General features: G+C 41.2%; 2 protein-coding genes across 14 annotated transcripts in view; one reads left to right on the top strand and one right to left on the bottom strand.

The window, feature by feature from the left end:
- HOOK3 (hook microtubule tethering protein 3) overlaps positions 1-16,475 on the top strand; it is a 104,467-nt gene extending 87,992 nt beyond the window's left edge. For 7 of the 9 annotated variants that reach the window (XM_082336880.1, XM_082336882.1, XM_082336885.1 and 4 more), the window contains 4 exons: positions 1,879-1,983; positions 2,102-2,173; positions 3,728-3,864; positions 13,594-16,475. In XM_082336880.1, the coding sequence (XP_082193006.1) occupies positions 1,879-1,983; positions 2,102-2,173; positions 3,728-3,864; positions 13,594-13,609 (330 nt within the window). In that variant the 3' untranslated portion in view covers positions 13,610-16,475. Of the gene's footprint in view, positions 1-1,878; positions 1,984-2,101; positions 2,174-3,727; positions 11,778-13,593 lie in introns of those variants that run through there. The other 2 variants (XM_082336883.1, XM_082336878.1) reach the window with 2 other exon arrangements.
- Positions 16,476-20,339: 3,864 nt separating this feature from the next.
- LOC309603041 (E3 ubiquitin-protein ligase KCMF1) overlaps positions 20,340-23,254 on the bottom strand; it is a 55,768-nt gene continuing 52,853 nt past the window's right edge. For 2 of the 5 annotated variants that reach the window (XM_082337385.1, XM_082337386.1), the window contains exon 8: positions 20,340-22,381. In XM_082337385.1, coding sequence (XP_082193511.1) covers positions 22,120-22,381 — 262 coding nt within the window. In that variant the 3' untranslated portion in view covers positions 20,340-22,119. The remainder of the gene's footprint in view (positions 22,382-23,254) is intronic. The other 3 variants (XM_082337382.1, XM_082337384.1, XM_082337383.1) reach the window with 3 other exon arrangements.

The following is a 23,254-nucleotide window of genomic DNA, read 5'->3' as shown; positions in this document are numbered from 1 at the left end:
TCATCAGGTCCTAATAGCTCACATGAATTGCTTATTCTTTCTGAGAGACTCAGAATTTACAGGCAGAGGTAATTACACGTGTGCCAGAGCCATCTTTACCAATTTAAATTTGATTTTGCTTTCTTTGTTCATCTTTTGCCCCTGATTTCTATTCGTGTTCTGGTTTAGCTAACTGGTTGAGAAACTGTTTTAATACGGGCTCTTTTATTGATGCTTTTTTGCAAGTAAAGTGATCTTTTTAACTGAACCACTTTTGAGAGCTGTTACATTTCTCTGATGACATTCAGCATTCTCTTCTTAAACCTTTACTGCTTAATATATGCTTCTGTTGAAAAGGTGGCTAATATTTAAGTACCGTATTGAGGACGTGGGTATACTACCAGCTCTGAAATGGTAATATCGTGATCTCAATCATAGTCCCATTTCTTCTCTTACTACACCTTGATATTTTATTTGAGTTTCTCAAAAGCATACCAGTGTCTTTGTTCATCTGATCATGGTAATATCAGGATCTTTGCTATGGCTGTGTATCACTACATTTGAATCTGTAAGTAGGTTCCTAATTTGGCAAAACTTTGTGCTTCTTTCCTTTACTTCTGTGTAGTTTCATCCATGACTTCTTGTGAGATGTTTCAAAAGTCTTCAGGAAATGTAAACAAATAATTTTTTTTTTTTTTTTTTTTTTTTTTTTTTTTTTTTACATCTTATGTTGCTGACTATGTCTCAAAGTATTCCCAGTGAAAGACAAGAGCCACAATTTCCCTTTTCAATAAGATTTGTTTACTTGTATATACTGTGTTACTATAGGGTGTTTTAGACAATGGTGGCATTAATTATTTTAGTTAGGTTAGCTTTTTGTGATCTTCTTATCAACTTTCAGTTTGTTTGTGTTGTGTTTTTGTTGGTTTTTTTTTGTGAAGATGAGTACAATCATTATAGCCTTCCACCATAGAGACTGTATCCAGGTCTACTGTGTATTTTCTTAGAAACATAGTACAGTTTTATGAATCTTCCTTCATGAGTATCATTCAGTAAAAATGACTTACTAAAATTTAAAGCATTGTTTTATTTCATTGTCTGGATGTGACCCTGAAATGGGTAGAAAGACAAAAGATGTGAAGTCTCTTTCTATATATCCAGACGTTGTTAAAAAATTTTAAGCTATTTTCTGTTAAAGGCTTAGGAATCCAGGCATTTTGCTGGATTCGTTCTTGGTTTAGCTCTGTGTTTGCTAGCACTCATGCTACCCAGGATGGATGCGACATACAAACATAACCTGGTGCCCCTTCATCTTATTAGTAGCATAATGATCATTCATGTGCCACAAAATTCTTCTTGGCTTAACAGAGCTATCTAGAAATGACAGGACCTGGTACCCCAGCTAGGTGAATCATGGTATCTTTCCATAAGGACCAAAGCGGTCCTTAAGCGGGAGGAATTGAGAGGTAGGTAAACCTTAGCTATAAAGAGAGAAGCCTTTAAGAAAATGTTTCTACCACTGTGGCCTCAAGGTAGGAACTGCATATGTGAGTCTGGGATACTGAACCTCTTAAGTGTCACTTTTTCCTATCGGTAGTTTTGTTTCACAGTCCTGTAAAAGAGAGCCCAGTTCAGATGCTGTAACATGTCATGGCTGATGTTAAGAGGCAGAGCCTCTCTTATGCTGGCTGTCAAGACTGTTTTACAGGAGTCAGCCTCTTAAAACTGCACATCTCTATGTTTCACAATTTGGAGTGTCATTTCTTACCACAGACATTTTTTAAGTCACTTTTTAATTTCTTAACCTGACTTAAAATGTTGTAATTCCTTGATGTCTTTCCCTTCAACTAGATTACTTTTGGAGGATTTAATTAAAAACAAACTGGTTTTCTCTTACAGGTCATCCGCACCTTAGATCCAAAGCAGAACCAGGGTGCAGCTCCTGAGATTCAGGCTCTGAAAAATCAATTGCAGGAGCGGGACAGAATGTTTCATTCATTGGAGGTAGTAATCCTCATGTTTCCTGGTAGATGCATATTTCGTCATTATTTTTTAGGTATAGACTAATACTTTTATTATACTTTGGTTTTAAATGTATGCTTTTTTGATGTTTGTTTTATAGAAAGAATATGAAAAAACAAAAAGTCAAAGAGAAATGGAGGAGAAATTTATTGTTAGTGCCTGGTACAATATGGTAAGAGTCTCTCAATTTTTTTATTTAAAAAAAAAAAAGGAAAGAAACTTAATATTCATTGTTTCTGGGTTGTTTATAACAGTATTCATTCATTTACAGGGTTTTTTGTTTGTTTGAAAAGCATTTTCCAACACACAGACACAGAAATAAAAGCTTTTTAATAATTTTAAGCTATCACTATATAAAAGTATGTTCCTATGATAGCCTTGGTGTAAATGAAAAAGAAAGTGTTTGTTATTTTCAGGTTTTAAAACCAGAAATGGCACTTTCTAGAGGGAAGGATACCTCAGATTACTGTTTTGTAATTCCAGCCCTTCAGTTATACTGACTTACAGTGCTCAAAATAACTTCTTCTTTGATTCTCCACTCTCCAGTCTTCCCGTTGTTTCTAATGAAGGGGCACAAGAAAAGCAGTACAGCTTACTTGCTGCAGTAAGTGCTCTGAGAAATGACCCCTTTAACTTGAGTGCAAGTTTAGCCCCATGCAAAGGGTGAGCACAGGGGCAAGACCCTCACTTAAATTATTCAAACCATAAGGAAGTGATCTGTGCAGCCATACAGCTTTTGCTGGGCCTGTATGCTGGGAGATTTTTCACCTTTGTCAGATGTGTTCAAGACTTCTCTTTAGCAGAGCGTGGCTGCATTGAAACTGCTCTTCAGATAGAAAGAATCCCTGGCCTGTGTAACATGGATGTTTCATTCTGCTTCATCATAGAGTTCAAATTCCTCCTCTCTGTTTTCCCTTGGAGGAGTTTCCTTCTTGCTCTTCTACATTCTTGTTATATCCATGAATAGTAAGCCAAAAATGGTACTTAAGCAGAGTGTTTGAATCCTTTAAATATTGAAGGCATTTTAAAGTGACTAGTGTCCTTGACCAATTTTGTAACATTAGTCCCACGGACAAGCAGAAAACAAGCCTGAGCGAAGAGCTGTGGTTCAATAGCCTGTCATGAACACTAAGATGAGCATTGATACCTTTGTCTGTGTCTTTCTCTAATTAGCCTCTGCTTTTATACACAACTACACAACCCATTACAGCTTCCCTCATTTCCTCCTTGCATTTACTCCTGCTGAAAACATACTTTCTCTCAAGATGTGCTCCTGCCAGAGCTCCTGCCATTTTCACAGAGGATGACAATACGTTAACTATTTTCAGAAGAAAAATACACTTCTAGCTCAACATGCTGAAGGGGGCCAGGGTGGGGAAGGAAAACACTTTTGAAAAGACTCGTCCAGTTACCACGTGTTTCTGTGGAGAAGCATATGTTCAAATCTGGGACACTTGGGAACCTGCTTCTCAACAGTTACTGCAAACCAGGGCAATGATTGCTCAGGGGGAGGGAGGGGAGAAAAAAAAAGAACAACACACAAAGAATTAGGAAGAATATCTAGAATATCTTAGCTTTATCCTTGAAAATATGATGCTTCATGTTTGAAATTCAAAACAGCTCAGTCAGTGTTGGAGAAGAAGGAGATAATAAACAAAATGTAAATGAGTAAAGTTGTTCAGTGTTATGTGTTGATATTCACTGAAAAGTTTCTCTTTGTCCATAGGGAATGACTCTGCATAAAAAAGCAGCAGAAGATAGACTGGCTAGTACAGGCTCAGGACAGTCCTTCCTGGCTAGACAAAGGCAAGCTACAAGCACAAGGAGATCTTACCCTGGTCATGTCCAGCCAGCAACAGCAAGGTAGAGAAGCCTTGCCCTTAGAAAGAAAACTGCCCTGTGATCCAGGCCACTTCTGTTGCAAGTGACAACATTCAAGGAAAATCAACCAGCATCTTTTCTCTTTCTCCCTTGTTACTGCTATTATTTTACAGTTCAGGAAAGGGTTTTATTATGGTTTCTCATTGTTCTGTAATGCCCTTTGCTTATATTTTTTGGAGTCCATCTCTCTCTCTGCATTTTTTGAATGTGCCAAAGTTTTGAAAACATCTAGAGGAGTGCTGTATAATAACAGTCTTATTTGTATGAAGCCTGGTCTCTTATGAAAAGCCTCATATGGGCTGTGTCACAAAGTAAATTTCCTGTCACAGTTGATAAATTTGTGCCTATAAGGGTTGTTACGCTTTATAAGACTGTCTTTGTTCAAAGGAAATTAGGCTTTTTATTTCATGTGCTAACCTGTTGCTTCCGAAAAAATGCTGAAAACTCATTACAGAAATGCAAAATTAGTATATAATATTGTTGCGAAATATATTTGCTACTAAAAAGATTACCAGCGGCAAAAAGAATGATTTTTTTTTTTTTTTTTTTTTTTTTTTTTAAATCTCCTACATGCAGTTTGCTCTTGTTCTTGGCATTTAATAGGGAAGGAGGATGATTTTTTTCAGGTTTTTCTTTATCTACTGGTGTAGATAAGAAAGTTTTGCTGGCAGACCTGAGTATTTTCAAGTGGTTTGTTCCACTCTTGGTCACGTGTATGCTTAATATATATTATAAAAAGATTGAGAAATATTTAGAATGCTCTAATATGCTACTGCATCATCCATTTAAGAAGGACGTTTGTTTTAAAATTTTATGTTATGGATGAACAGTACATAATGGATCAAAGCCCCGATTAATATTGTTGATGTTAATGTATTCCAGTTGTCATCCCCTACTAAAAGACTTGCTTTTAATATATTCATTCAGGGTATAATTGTATCAGTTGCCTTACTAACGGTACCAGTGCCTTCAGGTGAGTTTGTTGCTGACTTTGTTGGAAACTGGCTGTGATTTGTTGTACTGCCTTTTTAGTGTGTAGCTGGTTAATTGTACGTCACTCATTGTATCACCTTCATGTTGATCAGTGGGGTGGATGGTGGCCCGTACTAGTAATTTAGGTTCTGTTCCTACAAAGTTCTGCTTTTGCCTGACTAATTCTATGCTTTCCCTATCATTTTTGTCAAAGAATTGATGGACACAGGGGACCTGAGTATTGGTTGGAAGTTTCGTATACATACATCTTGTGGTGATTCAGTTTTAAACAGTTTTCATTTAGAGAATGTTTGGACCCTAATGCACATGCAGTCTGGTTTATAAACTTATTCTTTCACCTTATTTTGATGCCCTCCCAAGTGAAGACATTTTTTCATAAATCCCTTTAGAGAAAAGACATACTAGCATTTATTAATAATCTGAAGGTCTATGTTAATTCACAACTTGGGTGGAATAAGCAAAGGATAATTAAAACAAGCACACCTAGATTAAAGGGTAAGGAACAGGTGAATGACACTTTTGGGTACTGTTTTAACCTCAAGTACATCATCTGTTTTAATCTAGGCTAAGAAATGCATTCAACATGTGTCTGAAAAAATTTACCTTTTCTGATTTTTCCCCCCAGTAATACGAAAACAAATGCTGAAGTCTATTAACTACGTATAGGTTTGTCTTCTATTCCAAACATGTGGAAAAAACTGATTTTCTAAAAATTCTCTTTACTTATTCAACGTATGACGCATCTGGGCTGTGCTTGCAGGATTAGATAAGACAGTGAAATCATCTTCTTGTGTGCAGAAAGTTAACAATGTAAAGGAAGTTTAGGACAATTTCTGTGCCTCAATGAGGTGATACTCATTTTGCTGTCTCTTAGTGAGATACAGAATACTAAAGGGACACGAAGTCCTATGTGTTATCTAGCAAGATGACCACAGTTTGTGTGGGATGTCTTTTACTGATCTTATTGAGCAATCCATTCTAGTCATTTGAAGAACTCTTTACCGCATGCCATATGTGAACAGGAGCAAATAAGATCACTTCTCTGAGGGAATTTGATGTTCTTGTTTGAGATTACAGCATTTTCTATCACCCAGAGAAAGAACCTAAAAATACCTAAAGCTCCATTTGTACTTTAATCTGGCTGGCTCTGTGTTACCAAACTGCCAAAGCCTATTTGTGAAAGCAAGGAATACCAGGACCTTAATGGGAAGTATTATACCTTAATTTTGTCTAATAATTTAATTTCCCATTGCCATTAATTAGGTGCAGGTCTAAAATAACTTGAACACAATCTGCACACTAGAATAAAACAATTTGCTTTTATTATTTTAACATTTGCTTTACCATTTTGCCTCCAAAGTTTTGGTGACAGGCAAACGCCCCAGACTGTTAGGAGATGAACAAATGCTGATTAGAAGCCTTGTATTTAGCTTCTACTTTCCTGTCTCTCATGGCTTCTTTCATTTCTTGATGTTAGTTGGCTTTTATCTTCTGCTTTGTGGTTCTGGTCAGTCTTCCCTTTAAGATAAGACAGCGAAGTGTTTTCTATACTTCTCTTCAAGAATATATAGCATCATTATATAGCATCAAAGAGCAAAACAAGACTAATATTGAATCTGTGCTTTACTGTTGCTCATAGTAATTGTTAGGCAAGATTGACAAGCATTTTTGTCTTCTGAGAATTCAAAAACTTATAGAAATTCTGGTATTTCCCAGAATCTGTGTTGAATATGAAAGTCTAAAAATATACTGCAATCTTACAGAAATACACTCTGTTGCTAACCAGTTCCAGTAAGTCATTTGTTCTGTCTTCTAATGGTAATCATCAGGAATTTAATTCCTTATTCTTCAGCATTTTGCTTCTATTATTTGCTGGATACATCAGTTCTTAATCTTTGGATGTGGATGAATGCAGGTGGTAAACATCATTAAACCTTCTCTCTCACAAGAACAGCTTCTTTATTGAAAGGGTTCAGCTTCATTGTTTTCCTTGCTTGTTGTGTAGCTTTGGAAGTAGTGTGGTGTTAAGAAAAAGAAGGCGCTCAGGGGGTGACTTCAGGGAATAAGCACATGTATAGCCGAGCTACCAAGGAATGCTGTCTGTTTGTCTTATCTTCAGCAATAAAACAATATAAGCAAAAAAACCCCAGTAAAACAGAATTCTCTCAGTACATTAGATACTTCTAAGAAGCTTTTAGGAACACTGTTTCTGGGGCAACAAAGACTATTTACATCAAAATTGTACTGGTAATTATTAAACCAATGCTAATCCTGTCCTGACACACTACAAAAAACCCCCTACAAATTGAGGTTAAAGAGAAAAGGTTCTCCAGGGCAGTGATAAAACAGCTGAAAAGCTCATGAGAGTACATTCCTGAGCACTGTGTCGAGGATCTGCCCAGAATAATCTTTCTGAGAGATTTTAATTAATGCCAGTAAAAGATAACAGTTAAATGGATGAATATTTTCATTGTTCCAAGCTGAAGCTTAGCTTCTGGTCTTAGAGGATGTGTGTGCAGTCCAGTTTGCATACTTCTATGGAGAGTTAAGTTGTTAGCATATCTGATCAGCCATTACAGAAAAGAATATTCAAGGTCCCCATTTTCTTGATAGCAACACATAACCACTTGGATCATAACATGTATTTTCCAAGTGTTGTGAAAACTGAAGTAATCTAATTTAAAGGTTGTGTGTTCCACCCACAGTGCAAAGGAAAATAAATGACTAGAGCACACAGCTTTATATATTGTAAAATGAAGTAAATATATAATGACTACAAGATGCTTTTCATTATCTCTTTGGGAATAAGCAGATGGTAATCTTGTCCTGTTCTGATGTCACTTGAGATAGCAGTAATCCTTCTGCAAATTTTTGTGGGTTTCTATTAATGTAAGGAGCACCGGCAATTTTATATTCATTGTGTATGAAAGAATTAACAATGAATATTCCTATTACCACTTTATGATGATCTTAAATAGTAAGTGGTATGTGCAAGCTGTCAAGAAAATTTAAGAGGATTTGGCAATTTTAAAGTCCTCGGTATCTTGACATGTGCAAGTACCTTTTGCTTTTCCTCAGTTCTTTAGTATATGAGACTATCCACTTAGCAGCCTCCTGGATGATTTTTAGTGCGTTTAATTGTCTTGGTATGTTGACATTATCTGTAGATTTGGTAATAGGAAAATATTTTAATTTCACCACTTGATTTTCTTCTAGTTAGTGATTTGGAGGAAGACTGTCCTGAATGTGGCTAAGTTTACTTTTTCTTGTGAAGCAAAACAGTACCTGAATTTTACTCTTCTTTATTCTTGCCCGACATTTTGACTTTTTGCAAGGATTGATGAGGGAGGTATTTTTGCACTCTAAGTCAGCTGTGCAATACTGACTTCTTATGGGGTTTTGCCTATGTGTTTTAGGTAGAATGTGGACTCTGTGTTTTGCAGTAATATTGTATTGATAAACTTTGGTATCTCCAAACCAAGTTTAGCAAATTTTGCAGGCATTTTCCTCACCAATATTGTGCAAACAAATAGCTAAAAGAGGTTACTCTGTCAGGAAATACTTTCAAGCAGTGTTTTTTCCTCTAAGCCAAGTAGTCATACTTCAGGGGTGTCACCTACAGAGTAGTTTGATAGCTGGATTATGACTGAAATGTGATCTCAGGAAATCAAGCACTTATAAAGAAACCTTTTCAGAAGCCCCTCCTTAGAACAATTGTGTTAGCTGACACTGGCAGTATGATACACTTAGCATTCTGTTAAAATGAAGAGGTGAATCGTTATAACAATTTAAATGTTAAGATCATGTAAGCAAGAAATTCAGTGAATGAGGTTTTGAACCTTACAAACTGCACACAGCCCAGACACATGTGCCCTCCCAAATCTGAGCAGTCCAGCTCCCTTCTGTATTGGCAAGAGCACTGCGTTTTGACTTCGTGCCTTGCATCGGGAGAAAGAAGTGAAATCTTGCGTTGTCTCATAGGTTGGTGTAGGAGCAACTAACGAATCTCACTTGTGCTCAGAACATCTCCACAAGCCAAATCATATTATTGCCTTGTAGCAGATGTCAGCTTCTAGGTAGGATCCTAGCCATACCTCTGGTTTGTCACCTTCAAGGAATCAAGAAGATGTCCTGGCATGACTGATTGCATTGCTTTGCTCCTATGATCTTTCTTCTCTTTGGAATTCCAGAAAAGGAGCAGAAGCTTATCAGTGACTCTGCAGGCTATACGTAAAAATAAGGGGTGATTTCTTCAGTTTGAAGGTGGAGGAGACAGATGCAAGCAACTATTAAGTACAGAAATCTGAAGAGCAGTATGTCGTTCACCATTTTGCTTTTTGGTGTTAATTTAAAAACAGTGAAACAGAACCTGAGCTTTTGGAGCTGTTTGTTGGGGGTTTTTTTTGGTTGTTTTTTTGTTGTTGTTGTTGTTGTTTTGTTGGGGTTTTTTTGTTTGGTTGGTTTGGTTTTTTTGTTTTGTTTTGGTTGTTTGGGGTTTTTTTTAATTAGTTTTGAATTGCAGTTGATTAAGTATTAGAGGCTTTACCTATGTGAATAAGGCAGAAACTGTCAATAGTAGCCACAGCAACCTCAGACTTCTTGCATTTGGTACAGTGAACCCCCAGAGATTTTTTGACTCTGCTGCCAGCTTCATTGCACCATTTGGAGATGTTGAGGATTTACCTAGCTTTGTCCTCTGTTTTCCCTTGGCTTTACTTTTGTGGATTCATTGAAATATTGGGACACAAAGTTTCATTTTTTTAAATGTATTAGCTCACTGAATTAGGTAATGAATGAATGTTGATTGATGAGCTTTAGAAAACTTGACAAATCATACAGTCCCATGGGGGACTGAAGCAAAAATGGCAGTATGGCCAAGGCAGCTTCCCAGACAAATTGTTCTGGTGTCAGATTGTAGTCAGTGGATCAGTAGGAGGTCGTGATAACTGCTGTAATTGAAGTCCTCATCTATTAGTTGCTAGGGGATGGTTTTGCTGTTAACTTTATTATGGCCCAGATTCTAACTTTCACTTTTAGGCCTTGCCAAGGTAATGCAGGACTGTCCTCAAGTAGATCTTTGCATTAGTTGGCTCTGGTGGCAAATCAGGAATTTTCTCTGCTGCTGTTTGCTGTATGTATAAAGTAATTTGGGAAACTGCATATCCTTCAGTCTCCTTTGCCCTGTGTGTGTCAGTTCCAGACTGAAAGCAGGTTCCATTTGTCAGATAAAAATTTCTTGCTGCTGTCTTGTTGCTTTGGATCTCAGAGATTGACCCATACAATATGAAAGGCATTGGAAGGAGGAGGAAATCCAGGACAGTCGGGAAGCCTTTACTGTCTGGTGATGGCTCTGTTCATTGCTTTGCATTAGAGAGGTCCTTTACTATCAGATGAAGTTAGAATATCACATTTCAGGAAGAGCAACATGGTTATTTTAACCATTACAAAAGTGGTCATTTGTCAGAACTTTGAAAAGCTGTTGACTACTGTAGCATGGCACAAATCTGAAATACTGCAAAAGCAAGTATTTCCACAGGTATAGGATAGCTTATTCTGCAAATGGAACTTGAATCCCTAATGAGTATCCCTAACTTTAAGAGAAGAGACAATCAACATAAATGCCAATTGTTAGCTTGTTAGCATGCTCATGTTGTTAGCGTGATCATGAAAATGAGCAGAATTCTAAGAAAAAATCCAAAATGGCGTAATATTTATGGAGTTATAAAATAGTTGTAGTGAGACTGTCAGACCTTTGATTTGGATTTGAATTTAACATTCGTTACGTAATTTAAAATTTTGTAAAGCAGAGATTATAGTTCTCAGTCACCAAAGATTAGTGAGCAGGAGACTAAACCTGTTTCCTGGAGGTATCAGTGGTTTTGAGAGAGATTTTAAAGCTTTTCTGTAGCAGTATCAGTAAAATCTTGGAATAGTTATAAGCATGACATTATAAGGCCACAATTTTTAGAATTTCTAGTCCGCTTTGTGTTCTCTGGTTGTAAGAGTTATGAAAATGCAAAGTGGTGTTAATACAGCTCTGGAAGATGCTATGTTGAAAGGCTTCTTTAAAAAAAATCTCAAGGAAACACCATGGAGAAAGACATAGAAAGAATAGATCCAGAAAGAAAAACAAACTTTAGTAGCAGAAGCCAGTAAGTAATGAAGTTAGGAAATCTGCAGGAAGAGGAATCTGGAGGCAGTTACTTCAAAGCAGAAGCTTGGCAGAAATATTTGGGAAGGGTGTCTAGTGTTACACTTGAAAGTGAGTGGACTGCATTGCTCTGATAGCTTTGGTGATTGCATTAAAGTACTGCTTACAGACAGCAGATTGTTGGATACAGAAAGCCTGGTCCATCTTAGGACCAAACATAAGACTGAACAGGAAAAAAATAGTTGCTCAGAGAGGACATGTGGCTGGGTTTGGTTTGGGGTTTTTTGTTTGTTTGTTTGTGGTTTTGCTGTTGGGTTTTTTTGTTGTTTTGTTTTAGTTTTTTGTCCTCCATCAGATTTGACTTGTGTGAGCAGTGCTCTGAATTAGAAGTTATTGTGTTGGTAGGTACCTCCAGAGCTGGCTGGGTTAGTGAAAAAGGCTGCCATCCTTTCTGTGGCTTTGATGTGCTAGAGTGGTCCCAGTCACTTCTGTGTGTTGAAAAAACAGAAGAGGACAGCGAGAAGATTTTAAGGGACAGATAAGCACTTGTAACGGAGTAGAGCTAATGAGATTAGGCACTGAATATTAAAGGGCAATGCCTCACTAAGAAATAATCCCCCAGGCTGGCAATGAGCCTTCACTTATAGCTGGAATATTTTGGACTGGCAAGGTAAGGAAGTAAGAGAAGGTCACTCCTCTATAGACACATCATCTGCTGCATAGACTGTCTCTTTCTGAAGATGCTGCAGAAGCAATGACAGGTTATGCTGAGTGAATTTACCCTCACATCTCGCATGTCTGTTGTCTTCTGAAGTGTTGCTGCCTCAAGAGGTAGCTTTAAAATATATTGATTAATTTTGAGGAGTTCTCCAAGAGAAAGAAATTGACAGACAATTTTTTTAGACCAAGATCAGAATTTCTAGTCAGGAAAGGGCACTGTCAGATGAATTTGTTACATCCTTGAAAGAGAATATACAGTCCTGCATTTACAAGACCTCTCAAAAGTACTATTGACTCAAAGAGAAACCTACAATGTAATTTCTGTTTATGTGCAACAGGACACTTGAAGTGCTACTAAATAAGAAGTCTGAACTAAGTAATAGCCAGGTGAGACTAAAAGAGTAGACTATATTCATTTATGCACAATAGAATAGATAGATGCTTATGTAGCTTGACCTTTTAATTTTTTATAGACTAACTACAGTAATCTTCATATTATTAATCCTGAACTCTGTAACTTCATGCACCCAAGCAGTGCCAAACAAGCTTAACAGACAGTGATTACTCAAAATACGCTCTCGAGGTCTGCTTTGAATGTGTTGAATGTGTTAATTTTTAAAATTTTTATTCCATTTGATTTATGTCTCTATGTTTCTGTTTGTTTTTCAACTATGGTTAGTATTCTGGGTTGATGAATGAGAAGGAAAAAAAGGGGATACACAAGCTACAGGACTTGTAGCAGAAAGATTTTTTGCAATAAGTCCTTGAGTTTACTTATAAATATTCTTCCTTTTCTATTTAACCTGGATTTTCCTGTCACAGGAACTGTTCGTAGAATCGTTTTTGACCAGTGCAATACTAGGGAGAAGGAAGTGGGGAGAGAAACAGCTTGCACGCTTTGATTTTAGTCTGTTGAAGCTATTTTGCTCTTTGTAATGTCACAGTGAGTGCAATGCAAAAATGAGAATGAGCAGTTAGTGCTGTGCCATGCTGTGTAGGGATATTTGTGTTACCTGGGGAAGCTGAAAGCACCTTAGCTGTGTTAGTGAAGCATTCCACCTATCCAGTTACACTGGCCAGGAAAGAGGGTGCATCAGCAAGGATGGAGAAATATGCCAACCTCTCCAATTCTCTTCCAAACTTAGATTCACTTCCACAGTGTTGTGATGTGCTCTTTGGGCTGGTCAGTGGCTCCTACTCAGCTTATTTTAACAAGAATACATATAATTTTCTTGTAATTCAAACCTGTATTTGCATGCAATGAATAGAACTTGCCAGTGTAGTGTGGCAGTGATGCTGTTGTAGCTTCACACACAGGATGAGCTTTGACAAAACATGAATGCTTAAAGTCTTCGGTGGTGCTCAGAGCTCGAAGGCTCAGACAGAGTCATGATGACCCTGATTGTCTTTTAGTGTATAACCACACACAGTATTGGAAAGGCACCTTTCGCTTTATATTGCTTTGGATTTTTAACTGTTGTACTCACAGACAGCAGGAATGCCTGAGACTTTTTCATTGCTGTATAAACTTAGTTTCCATAGCTGTGTTAGTTGAGAATGGTGCCCTGAAGGACTTTACTCAGAAGTGTTTAAATTTGTCTGAATTATGTCTAAATTTAGGTATTGTTCAAGGCTGTTCTGTTGCTCTTTCCAATTATTGGCGTGTAATCTTCCTGTTAATTTGAAGAGTTGCTCTGGCAAAGCTGTTTCCCCATGAATTTGCACAACTCTAAGTAGAGACGGCCTTACTAAACTACTCTGAAAAATATCTGTTCTGTTCTCTGGTTTTTTTTAACAGTAATATATTATCTGCTTTTTAACTTTCTTCTTTATTCTTTTATTTGCAGTGATGTGGTTGCATGACCTGCAGCATTATTATAACAGGGACTGTTCAGTGCATGACTTGCTTTTCTGTCCAGACTGCATAACCAAAACTTAACCAGTTCTACACTTAAGACTCATGGCCATCTGATTTCAAAGGGAGATCTACTTGCAGAGAAGCTTACGATCCTGGGGAGTGGCTTTCCCATTTCCCGCTTGCATTTACTCTTTCTCTTCACAAAAAGTCTCCTATGAGGCTAGAAGAGAGGAAATCCAGTATTCAGAACTCGACAGGAGGCGTTCTGCAAACTGACAGAGCACTGTCAGCTCTCCATTTTACTTCTACCTGTCCACTTTATTTAATTCTGATTAACAGTATTAACACACAGACTTCCTGCAACGTTTTCATATACTGAACTATAAAAATCCAGTCTTAATGAGTTCCTAAAAATGCCTTTTGGTTACTGTTAAAATTTCAAAGCATCTGTACCCTTAAAGGATCCACTTTGAATCTTTAAATAATTAAGGTAAAGCGAAGGAGGTGTTTTACCAGGAGAAATGACTAATGAATTGCTGCTTGGCCATCCCATCTTCCTTAGAAAACCAGGCAAGGTTCATCTGATAATCTCCGAGCCAGGCAAACTACCGGGTGGTATTTTGTTCACAGGCACTGCCTGCTTCCTTACTATGTATATACACAGTAGTTTGTGGCTGTTGTATTTTTCTCTCTGCATTTTAGCTGTGTTGTCAGTTTCTTTCAGAAACTTTTTTTTCAATCGGTGTACAATTGTTAAAACAATCTGAGGAAAGAACATGAATGGAGATAAGTATGAAAGCCGTCTACACTTTCAGTATTACGCAGACTGTCCTTGCCAGTTTATAATTTGGGTCGTTTATCTTTTACTTGTACTATTTTTTTCTTTTTTTCTCCTTATCGCAGTCTTAGCTATTTCATTTCCAATTGCACTAGCTTGGCTGTTTCTTTGTATTATGAAGTTTAGCTATAAGATTTGCCATATGTAGACAGTGTAACTCAAAATGCTTTGTACTGCCTATATTAATTTAAAAAGCTGCTTATTTAATATTCTTAAATATCTGCACATTTGTACTACTGTATCTTTGTTTTGTATTGGACATCCAGTACTGGCAAGATTCAGAAGACGAGGGAGCGCTGTAGTGTTCTAAGTTAAGAGGTTTATTGTATAGGAAATAGTATGTAACAAACGGGAAAGGGGGCTTTTAAGCCATAGGACTTGCCAGAAAATTTGAAGAGAGTTTGAATGATGAATACCGTAAGTGGTTTGGTTTAAGTCCAGTTCTAGAGAAACCCCATTCTTGCTCACTTGGATCTTAATCCTCCAAAAATATAAACATGTACTCTGCTTACTACAAGAATGGTTTTGCTTATTCAGGCACTGGCATGACCGCCAGCCCTGTTTTCCACGTGAGCACCCCCACGCTGGAGGAATGTTGTGTCCACTCGTCTCTGCACCCACTTCTGGTCACAAAACGCGGTGCGTGCCTCGCCCCTGTCCCGCCCAGCGGGGCCCTGGGCGGAGCGGCGCCTTGCGCGCCCAGCACCCGCGCGTGCTCAGTCCTCGGGGGCCCCGGTACCCGGTGTCGGCGGCCTTGTGCAGACACGCGGAGAAAAGAGAGGCCCCACCTCTGTTTCGACAGGGGCGTCTGTGCCACCCGGCACAGGCAGGGGCAGGCAGGAATGGGCTCCAAGCAGAGCGTGCAGGAGAGGGAAGGATAAGCACTAAGATCCCAGTGAGAAGTGTGTGGCGTGTTCCCTGCTGGATACTGTAGCGGGTGGGGGGAGCCTGTGGCTGTCGGGTGCTCTGGCTGACAGCAGTCTGGAAAGACTCCCGGAGCGGGATGCGTCTTTCCTGGTCCACCAGGACCTGGGACAGTGAAGTCTGAGGTGACCCGCAGGCAGGATCAGGGGTTTGGTGGGGGCAAGTCAGATATTCCTGCAGCTGTGGCAGCAGCACTTTCACCAGACTGAGTCCAGCAGAGAGCTGAAGGATTTGTGTCTTTCCAGGTCCGAGCCACTGATCCCTTGTTACGTGTCAGGGCAAGTGTTACTAGAAAACTTTTTTGTTGGGTGTTAAAGGCATGGTTTGTTTCTCATTTGCGAGTGCTGCGCTGGCTGGGACCGCACCCTGCCCCAGGCCAGGCTGGGTGCGGGATCCCTGGAATCGGGGGCTCTGTGCAGGGCGGGAGGGGATGGCTGTGTTTTCGTGTACCTGCCTGCACCGGTGTCCCGAGCTGAAGCCGAGCAGTACCTCATTTCTCCAAGTGGTCTGTGCAGATTAGAGACTAAGTATCAGTTGTTCTTGAGCCTGAAGACATTTGTATGTAAGTGTGTTTAGCTTGACAAAAATTGTTTTGAGTTCACTAATGCAACAGAGAGATGTCAGGTGGAGCCGGTAACTTTCAGCAAGTGAGCTGGCTACTTTAATTAGATTAGCCTAGCATCTCTGTCATGAAGTGATTGCAAGCTTACAACTCAGAGGTGATCTCCAGCATGTCTCTGATATACTAACTTCATTTGTGCTGCATAGAAAACTTTTACTTTCTTAATAGCAGCTTGTTTGACAGTCCTGAATTAAGTGTTGACCAATTATCAAAGTAACTGTTTGTGAAGTTGCCAGTGATACATTTTCTGTAAAAGAATGAATTCCTAGAGTGTCAAAACATTAATTTCCCATTTCAGTTCATCTACAAATTGTGTAACTACCAGATTGTCATGGTAGCAGTATTAATATACATATTTGTATATAGGAAAAAAAAAAACTCAGTAATTGATCATTGGAATCAAAAGGTTTAATATTTTTTCCCACTCAAATACACTAATGCTTCCAAGGTGACAGAAGAGTGTACAGTTGTTAAACAAGTTGTAAATAAACGCTTATATAAAATGTAAATGCTTGTTTTTCCTTTGGTATTTGGTTATAAACTGAGGCCAACGCGCAGTTCGCGTTAAAGTTACTGGTTTGGGCCTGAAGTGCTGTTCTGCCGTGTGAGGTGATGGCAGCTGGTGGGGGCTTTTGAAGCCAGGTGGTGATGAACCAGCGGGGAGGGAATAACATGGGCAGTACAAACCTTGCCTTTAAATGCACTTAGAATCAGTCACTGCAGAACAGCTGGGGAAAAAAAAATTGGACTTTTTACAAAGCACAGCTACGCCTGGGCTGCTTTGGTGTCGGCTGGTTTCTCTTGGATACACAAATGGCATCTTGGAAGCGTGTTTCCTGGGGCTGTGCCAAGGAGGGTGAACAGCAGGCAGCAGCAGCGGGGGTGCATCAGGACTCACAAACCTCCTGACTGTTGCCGGACAGCATCCCGCCTGACAGCATCGCCATCGCGGCAAGAACTGCCCGACATGGTTTGCCTCTCAAAGGGCCAAGGCTAAACGGCCAAAGCAATACAATTTTCTTGTGCAGATGGAAGCCTAGCTACAGAGGTAGCTAAAGGTGGTGGTGGTGAAACCGCTGCTGTGACGGACAGAAGCGATTGTCCCTCCTTTCTGCATCGATAAGCAGCTTTGCCACCGGGGGTGGGGAGGAGGAGGCGGTGTCAGACACGGGTGAGCGTCGTTAGTTGTGAAAGAGACGGCAACAGCCAGCAAGAGATGCTGAGCCCACGCGTGTCCTGCGTGGTGCTGGGGCTGGGAAGGATGCGCGAAGGCGCTGCCGCAGCTTTTCAGGAGCTGCTCCGCAGAAGGAATAGGAGAGCAGAGCCGGGAGGATCCGCTGCCTGCGTCCCCCGCTGCCAGCTCAGCCCGGCGCTGCCGGGGGCGGCGGCGTGGCCGCGGCAGTAAGGGGAGAGCCCGGGGCGGTGCGGGGCGGTGCGGGGCGGTGCTTGCTGGCTGGGGAGGGCAGGAGAGCCCCGGCAGGGCCGGCCAGCGCTCTCCCAGGCCAGGGGCAGCGTAAGGTGGAAGCAGGCAGCTGCCAGAGCCTCACCTCCAGCCGACAGGGATTCGCTTGGGTCCTCCGCCCCCCTCACTCCCACCTCAGTCGCTGCGCTTCACCTTGGTCATTACTTCAGCGTCTCCTGCCTCATATCCCCTCCGCTGCCCTGGCGTTTCCCCCACTGCCAGCCCCTCCTTCCTTTTGCTGTACTTTTTTCCCTTCCCAGCCCCTCCACCCCACCGCCACAGCGTGCCGAGACCCCCATCATCAGCCCTTGTTCCTGCCTCCCCCATCCCTTCCCTGTCCCGCAAGGCTCCTCCGCACCAACTCCTGCACGGCCGCGGTCACCTCCCTACACCGTTTATCCCCTTTCTTATGCCCAGGGGGTGGGGGGGACCGTGGCCCACCCTACCCCTCCACAGTTGCTGGCCCAACAGGGAGGTGCAGCACTGCAGGTTCTCTTTTACCGGTACCACATCTGCAGGGGTGCTGCTTTTAGCACCGTGTCCTAAGGGTGTTTTTTCCTTTTGTTGTACTAGATGTTCTTGCAGGAGGCCACAGCCACTGCTGCGCTAAAAGGACACGTGGTGGAAGCACAAGCTAGAAGCAGCACAGTTCCCCTTTACAGTTCCTGTTTTCCATTTCTTTGCCCTCAAGTAACTTTGAGCACTCTGCTGGACACATAAACATCTGCAAATAAATCTTTGTGCACATAGACCTGTCTGGAGATCCTTGGTGCAACAAAGCAGCGCCCAGCACATCTGTACCCACTGTGCTCTGCAAGCCGGCGCCAGCAGCGAGGCCGCGCGAGGCGGGCTGCAGGGACTGCCCGACGGCCAAGGAGGGCAGCCTCACGCTGCCCTTCAGCGCAGGACACAGCAGAGCAGAGGGCAGTTCCCAGCAGTGCCCTGCACAGGAGCTAAAATAGTGAAATGGCCTCAAAACAGCAAGGCATCCCATTTATTTGGCAAAGCAGGCAGATCCAGAAGTGAAGGCCACGTATGTTAGGGAAGAGGAAAGGAAGATTAAAAGTGATGTAAATGGAAAAGTCTTCACATAGCAAGCGTATCCAGTGCTTCCCTGTTTCAGGTCTTCCGAGAGCCCCAGGAGGCAGCAAAGCATCTCTGCCTCCTGGGACTTCTGGCTGGTAGCAGAGATGTGCCTTCACTCCTTCCCAACAGACAAGAGTCTCAAAACTGCAAAATGTGCACACATCCAGATGTTCAGTTTCTGCACCAAGCTACCACATCCACAAGCTACCTGGGAGCACAACTCCACACCAAGAAGGAAAGGTTTACAAACCCTTCCTGAGGTAAAGACAGAGGAAGGAAAAAAAACCCCACACAACCAACCAAACCCAAAAACACAACCACCACCCACCCACCCCCTCCACCCCCCCAAACATCCCAAGGAACTGATGAAGGCAGTCACAACAACTGCAAGTAAAACCCGAGGTGGATGGAAGTTAGAATGCATTTTCATTGCTTATCACACCACCTTGTGTGTCTTTTTTTGGCATTGACTCAAACAGGGGAAAAAAAAAACAAACCAAAAACAACAGGCCCCTGATTAAAGCAGATCACAAGTTACAAACAGAACATATAGTGCAATTCCAAGTAAGTTTTCCACAGACAGGCTGGTGGGACTCATTCCCCAACACTTCCAAACAAGTCTGCGTATCCCTTACAATGCTATAAACCACGGGCAATGAACACACGCACCCTTCTGGCTGCCCCCTCCCCCAGGGAGGCTCTGGCAGCCTTTGCCCACCGCCGGCTGCCGCCAGAAGGGAAGGCGGCTCGCTCTCCCCGGGCCGCGCAGCCCTGGTGCACCGCCACCAGCGAGGCGGGCGATGCCCTTGGCCCCAGCAAACCCCCGGGCCGCGGCCCGCGCCACCGCGGGCCGCCTCCGCCAGGGCTCCCAGCGGCTGCGTCCAGGCTTCGCAAACGCACACCGGCGTCGGGCACAGGTTGCGCTGCACTCAGAGAGTTTTGCTCCCTTCTCCGAAATGGTGGCGTTCGTGTTGTCTGTTGGGATGGCGCTGTGGGGTTTTGTTTGGCTTTTTTTTTGTGTCCCCTAAAAGGCAATAACCCCCCTACAGGATCCTCCTGAGAAGTTCCTGAAGGCTATTTTCATTGTAGCCCAGAGCACCTTGAAAATAAAAACACAAATGTTTTGGAAATACCTCAAAAACTACTACCCTGACTATGCTCACTCTGTGAGGAAAAAAAGAACTTCCCTGCTAATTCCTATTTGCAGACTACTAGAATAAACACCTTCCTAGTAGCCATTTCATATTATTTCTAAACTTAAAAAAAAGAAAAAACCCCAAAAAACTGAAGCTTTATGAGCTGATGTGATGCCCAAGAATATCTTTAAATCCAAGTCAGCATATATTCAGTCTCTAAATAAACACGGGTAATACCGGTTTGCATCCTCTGCAATGCAAGTGGAGTGGAGTTTGGAAGTCACACAACGGAAGTGTCCTCTGGAGACCAGCCATACACCGGTTCTAAATAACACCACACTGAGAAGAGCCTATTTTAAATGCATCTTGTTCTACGGAAACCTGAATTCACCTACCTGTGAAGAGTTTAGGATACACACTTCTTCACCTGCCAAAGCACGTGGTTTTAAAACACATTTATGTAAATCACCCAGGATTTCTACCTGAACTGATTTTGTATACAGTTGGAATTAAACACAGCTGCAGAAGTTTCTGCAACGGAACTATCTGGGTAATACATCAAAACCAAAGAAAATCAACTGAACAACAGTCTTGAAAATGCTTTATTGAACTGTGTGTCTTATTGTAATGTGCAGAAGATGTGTTTGAAAAGACTACAGCTTGAAAAATTTTTGAAAATCCTCAACAATCAATAAAAAAAGTCCCTACTGAGGGTTAACTCTCAGGATAACCAGAGGCCTCATGTAAAGTTTCCCTTGAAACATTTTCTGTTGCAGAGACTAAAAGAAAACAAAGCTAGTACTGCTCTATGTGGAAACAATCAGGATTTGAGGATTTAAAAGAAAAAAAAAAAAAAAGGAATGGAACTTAAACTTCAGTCTATGGAGTTGCTTCTTTTGCTGCTGTTATTTTGGATTAGCATACACGTCACAGTTCTGCTGAGAACACCATCTGGTGTTCAAGTCTGTAAATTTACTCTAAAACGCTAGCAATGCTGCAGAGATGGAAGGATACAGAGAGAGGGGGTGAAGTGAGAAAGATCTGGAAAGACACCATTATGATATAAGCCTAGTTTAAATTTTCATCAGAAGCTGTGTGCGCTTTTGTTTTTATAATCTAACTTTACATTCAAAAAAACCCATCAAAAAAAGGGGGGGGGGAGGGGGGGAGAGAGAAAACCAAAACCAAACATAGCGCTTCTGTCCTTGTCTCGGGGCTATTATAAACTTCTATGCACAAGAACACCATACTCCTTTTTTCCAAACCAGTAGGGCTAACTGTATAGGCATGTAGGTGGCACAATTCACCTAAAAGGCTTTTTCAACTTTTTTATACCACCAAAAATAACCAAAAGAAACAATAAATAAAAGGTGCTAAAGTTAGCATTAAGAATTCAATTGTAATATACCAACAATCTGGGAATCCAAATCCTCAAGCTCTCCTGATACTGACAGGTCTCTGCAAACTATGAAGCAAATACATAAATAACGCAAAATATGATTGAGACTGTGAAAGGCTTTTTAAACTAAGACAACATGATCCAGGTTAACTTTTTTTTTTTAAACACAGTGAATATATGAATTGTCTACACCTGAATAAAACATATTTAACAATTAAAAAATTTTAACAACCACAAAAAGGAAAAGCTTTAAACAAAAGTGAACATCATTTGATTTTAGGGCACACAAAAGCCCCTTGCAGTAGCTTCCAGCAGTGGCCTTACTGTTTTGTCTCCTACAGATGCATAAAATGAAGTTCAACTCCACACTGAGGTGATGGCTAACAGGGAAACATAATGGCCACATACAGCAGAATGCCACACCCTGGTCACGACAATATATCCCACTGCAGAGTTTCCATCCTGTGCAGGAACAGCACACAAAGATGTCATTCTGTCACGTTATTGAAAAGCTACTTTGTGGCCACAAACCGCTAGTTAGCGCTAACCTTTTTGTCACGTAACCTTTGAATAATGGGAAAGCTTTGGGTTTGATAGTTTTACTCCTTGTATTTAAATTTTTAAATGACAAGGTCACTAAAACTCATGCACGCTGCAAAAAACGTCATGCAGTAGTTAAGGTAAACCATCCAAGCAGTTTTTATTCATTAATATTCATAAATACACACAGCAGCTTCATTAGAGATTTTTCATTTTTTTTCCTCTTCAGTTTGAATGTGGAGTATTAGGAGAGCCTTTTGCATGTCAAGGTACAGGACACAGAGCTTTTTGCTCTGCACTGCAACCTACATTTACCTGCTAGAAGTAAAAATTAGTTAAGTGGAAATGATTATCATATATATCTTTTCTCTCTTTCTTTTGAATGTACACAATGTAACAAGAGTGACAGACCTGAAATTACAATCACCAAAACAAACCCAAGATAGTTGTTGTCCACTTTCATTGGCAAATACAGCACAGAGGACATTGTCTGCAAAGTGGGATGTCATCAAAGAGGAGGTGGAGGAGGCTCGTTTCCTTTATTACTCTCTTTTAAATTTAGGTTTTCTAAAGCAACATCTAGAGGCATAATATCTACACAGCCCATAGCACCAAAATCTGCAATCTCCCCCCGCTCATCCTCATCTGAGGAGGAACTTTCTTCCCGCATCAAAGTGGACAGTAGAAGCTCCTGAACAAACAGGCTGCAGTCTGCCCGTTCGCTTTCCATTGACTGACGCTCTGCTTCCGACATCTTCGGATCATTCAACCTGTACAGCAGCAAGGGAAGAGAAGACAGGCAGTTGGTGAAAGCCCACTTCACCGATGACACTACTGACAGGCACCAAAAGGCACTCGAAAACCTCTCCTTCAGGATAGTCCCGCTTGCCTTCGACACGTACAGCTCAGGCGACCTCTGACACCTCAGCACAACAGGCATGCATTTAGCAAGCCACGCTTTTGCTGTTGCTATAACAGCAAAGTGGAGCCTAAAGCTAGAGGAAAATAAAAAAACCCCTATTTGTGAGGCTTCCTGATTCAAGAGTCTGTTAGGGAGGGCTGTTACGATTTCCTAGACACTCATTACATGCCCCTTTTTTTTCTAGGTCAACTTCTACGTTCACATATGCCACAAAATACATGACTGCATGTGTAACGCCTAGGGATTCCCACAGCACAACAGAATGTTCATTCCACCACTTCTCCTGGGTTATAGTGCATGCCCTGATAGGCAAGGAAATTACTCGCTCCAACTCTGAAAGTGGCAATCTGTGACACTTGCAGGTACTTTGATTAAGTTTCTCAAATAATAGTGAGTTTCTGATTGAAATATGTCACATGGTATTATTTTGCGCTTAGATAAAAATCAGATTGACTCAAATCCAGGTTTCTTGACACGGGAGCTGTTAAAATGCCCACACACTTTCACAATACCAAATGGACAAATAAGAGTAGGGGGGGGGGTGGGGGGGGTGGGGGGGGACGGGGGGGGGGGACGGGGACGGGGGGACGGCAGGGGAGATGTGGAAAACTTTTATTTCAGGTCAATAGCCAACCTTCTAAAAAGAACTGGAATGACATAGCGTGTGACTCCTCTTTAGAACGGCCCTGGGATTTAAGTATAATTTCTAAACCAGGTAAGT

The sequence above is a fragment of the Platalea leucorodia genome (genome assembly GCF_965183815.1).
Source record: "Platalea leucorodia genome assembly, chromosome: Z".
Taxonomy (NCBI): Eukaryota; Metazoa; Chordata; class Aves; order Pelecaniformes; family Threskiornithidae; genus Platalea; species Platalea leucorodia.
Note: the sequence above shows the minus strand (reverse complement) of the source record. Positions and strands in the feature narration are given on the sequence as shown.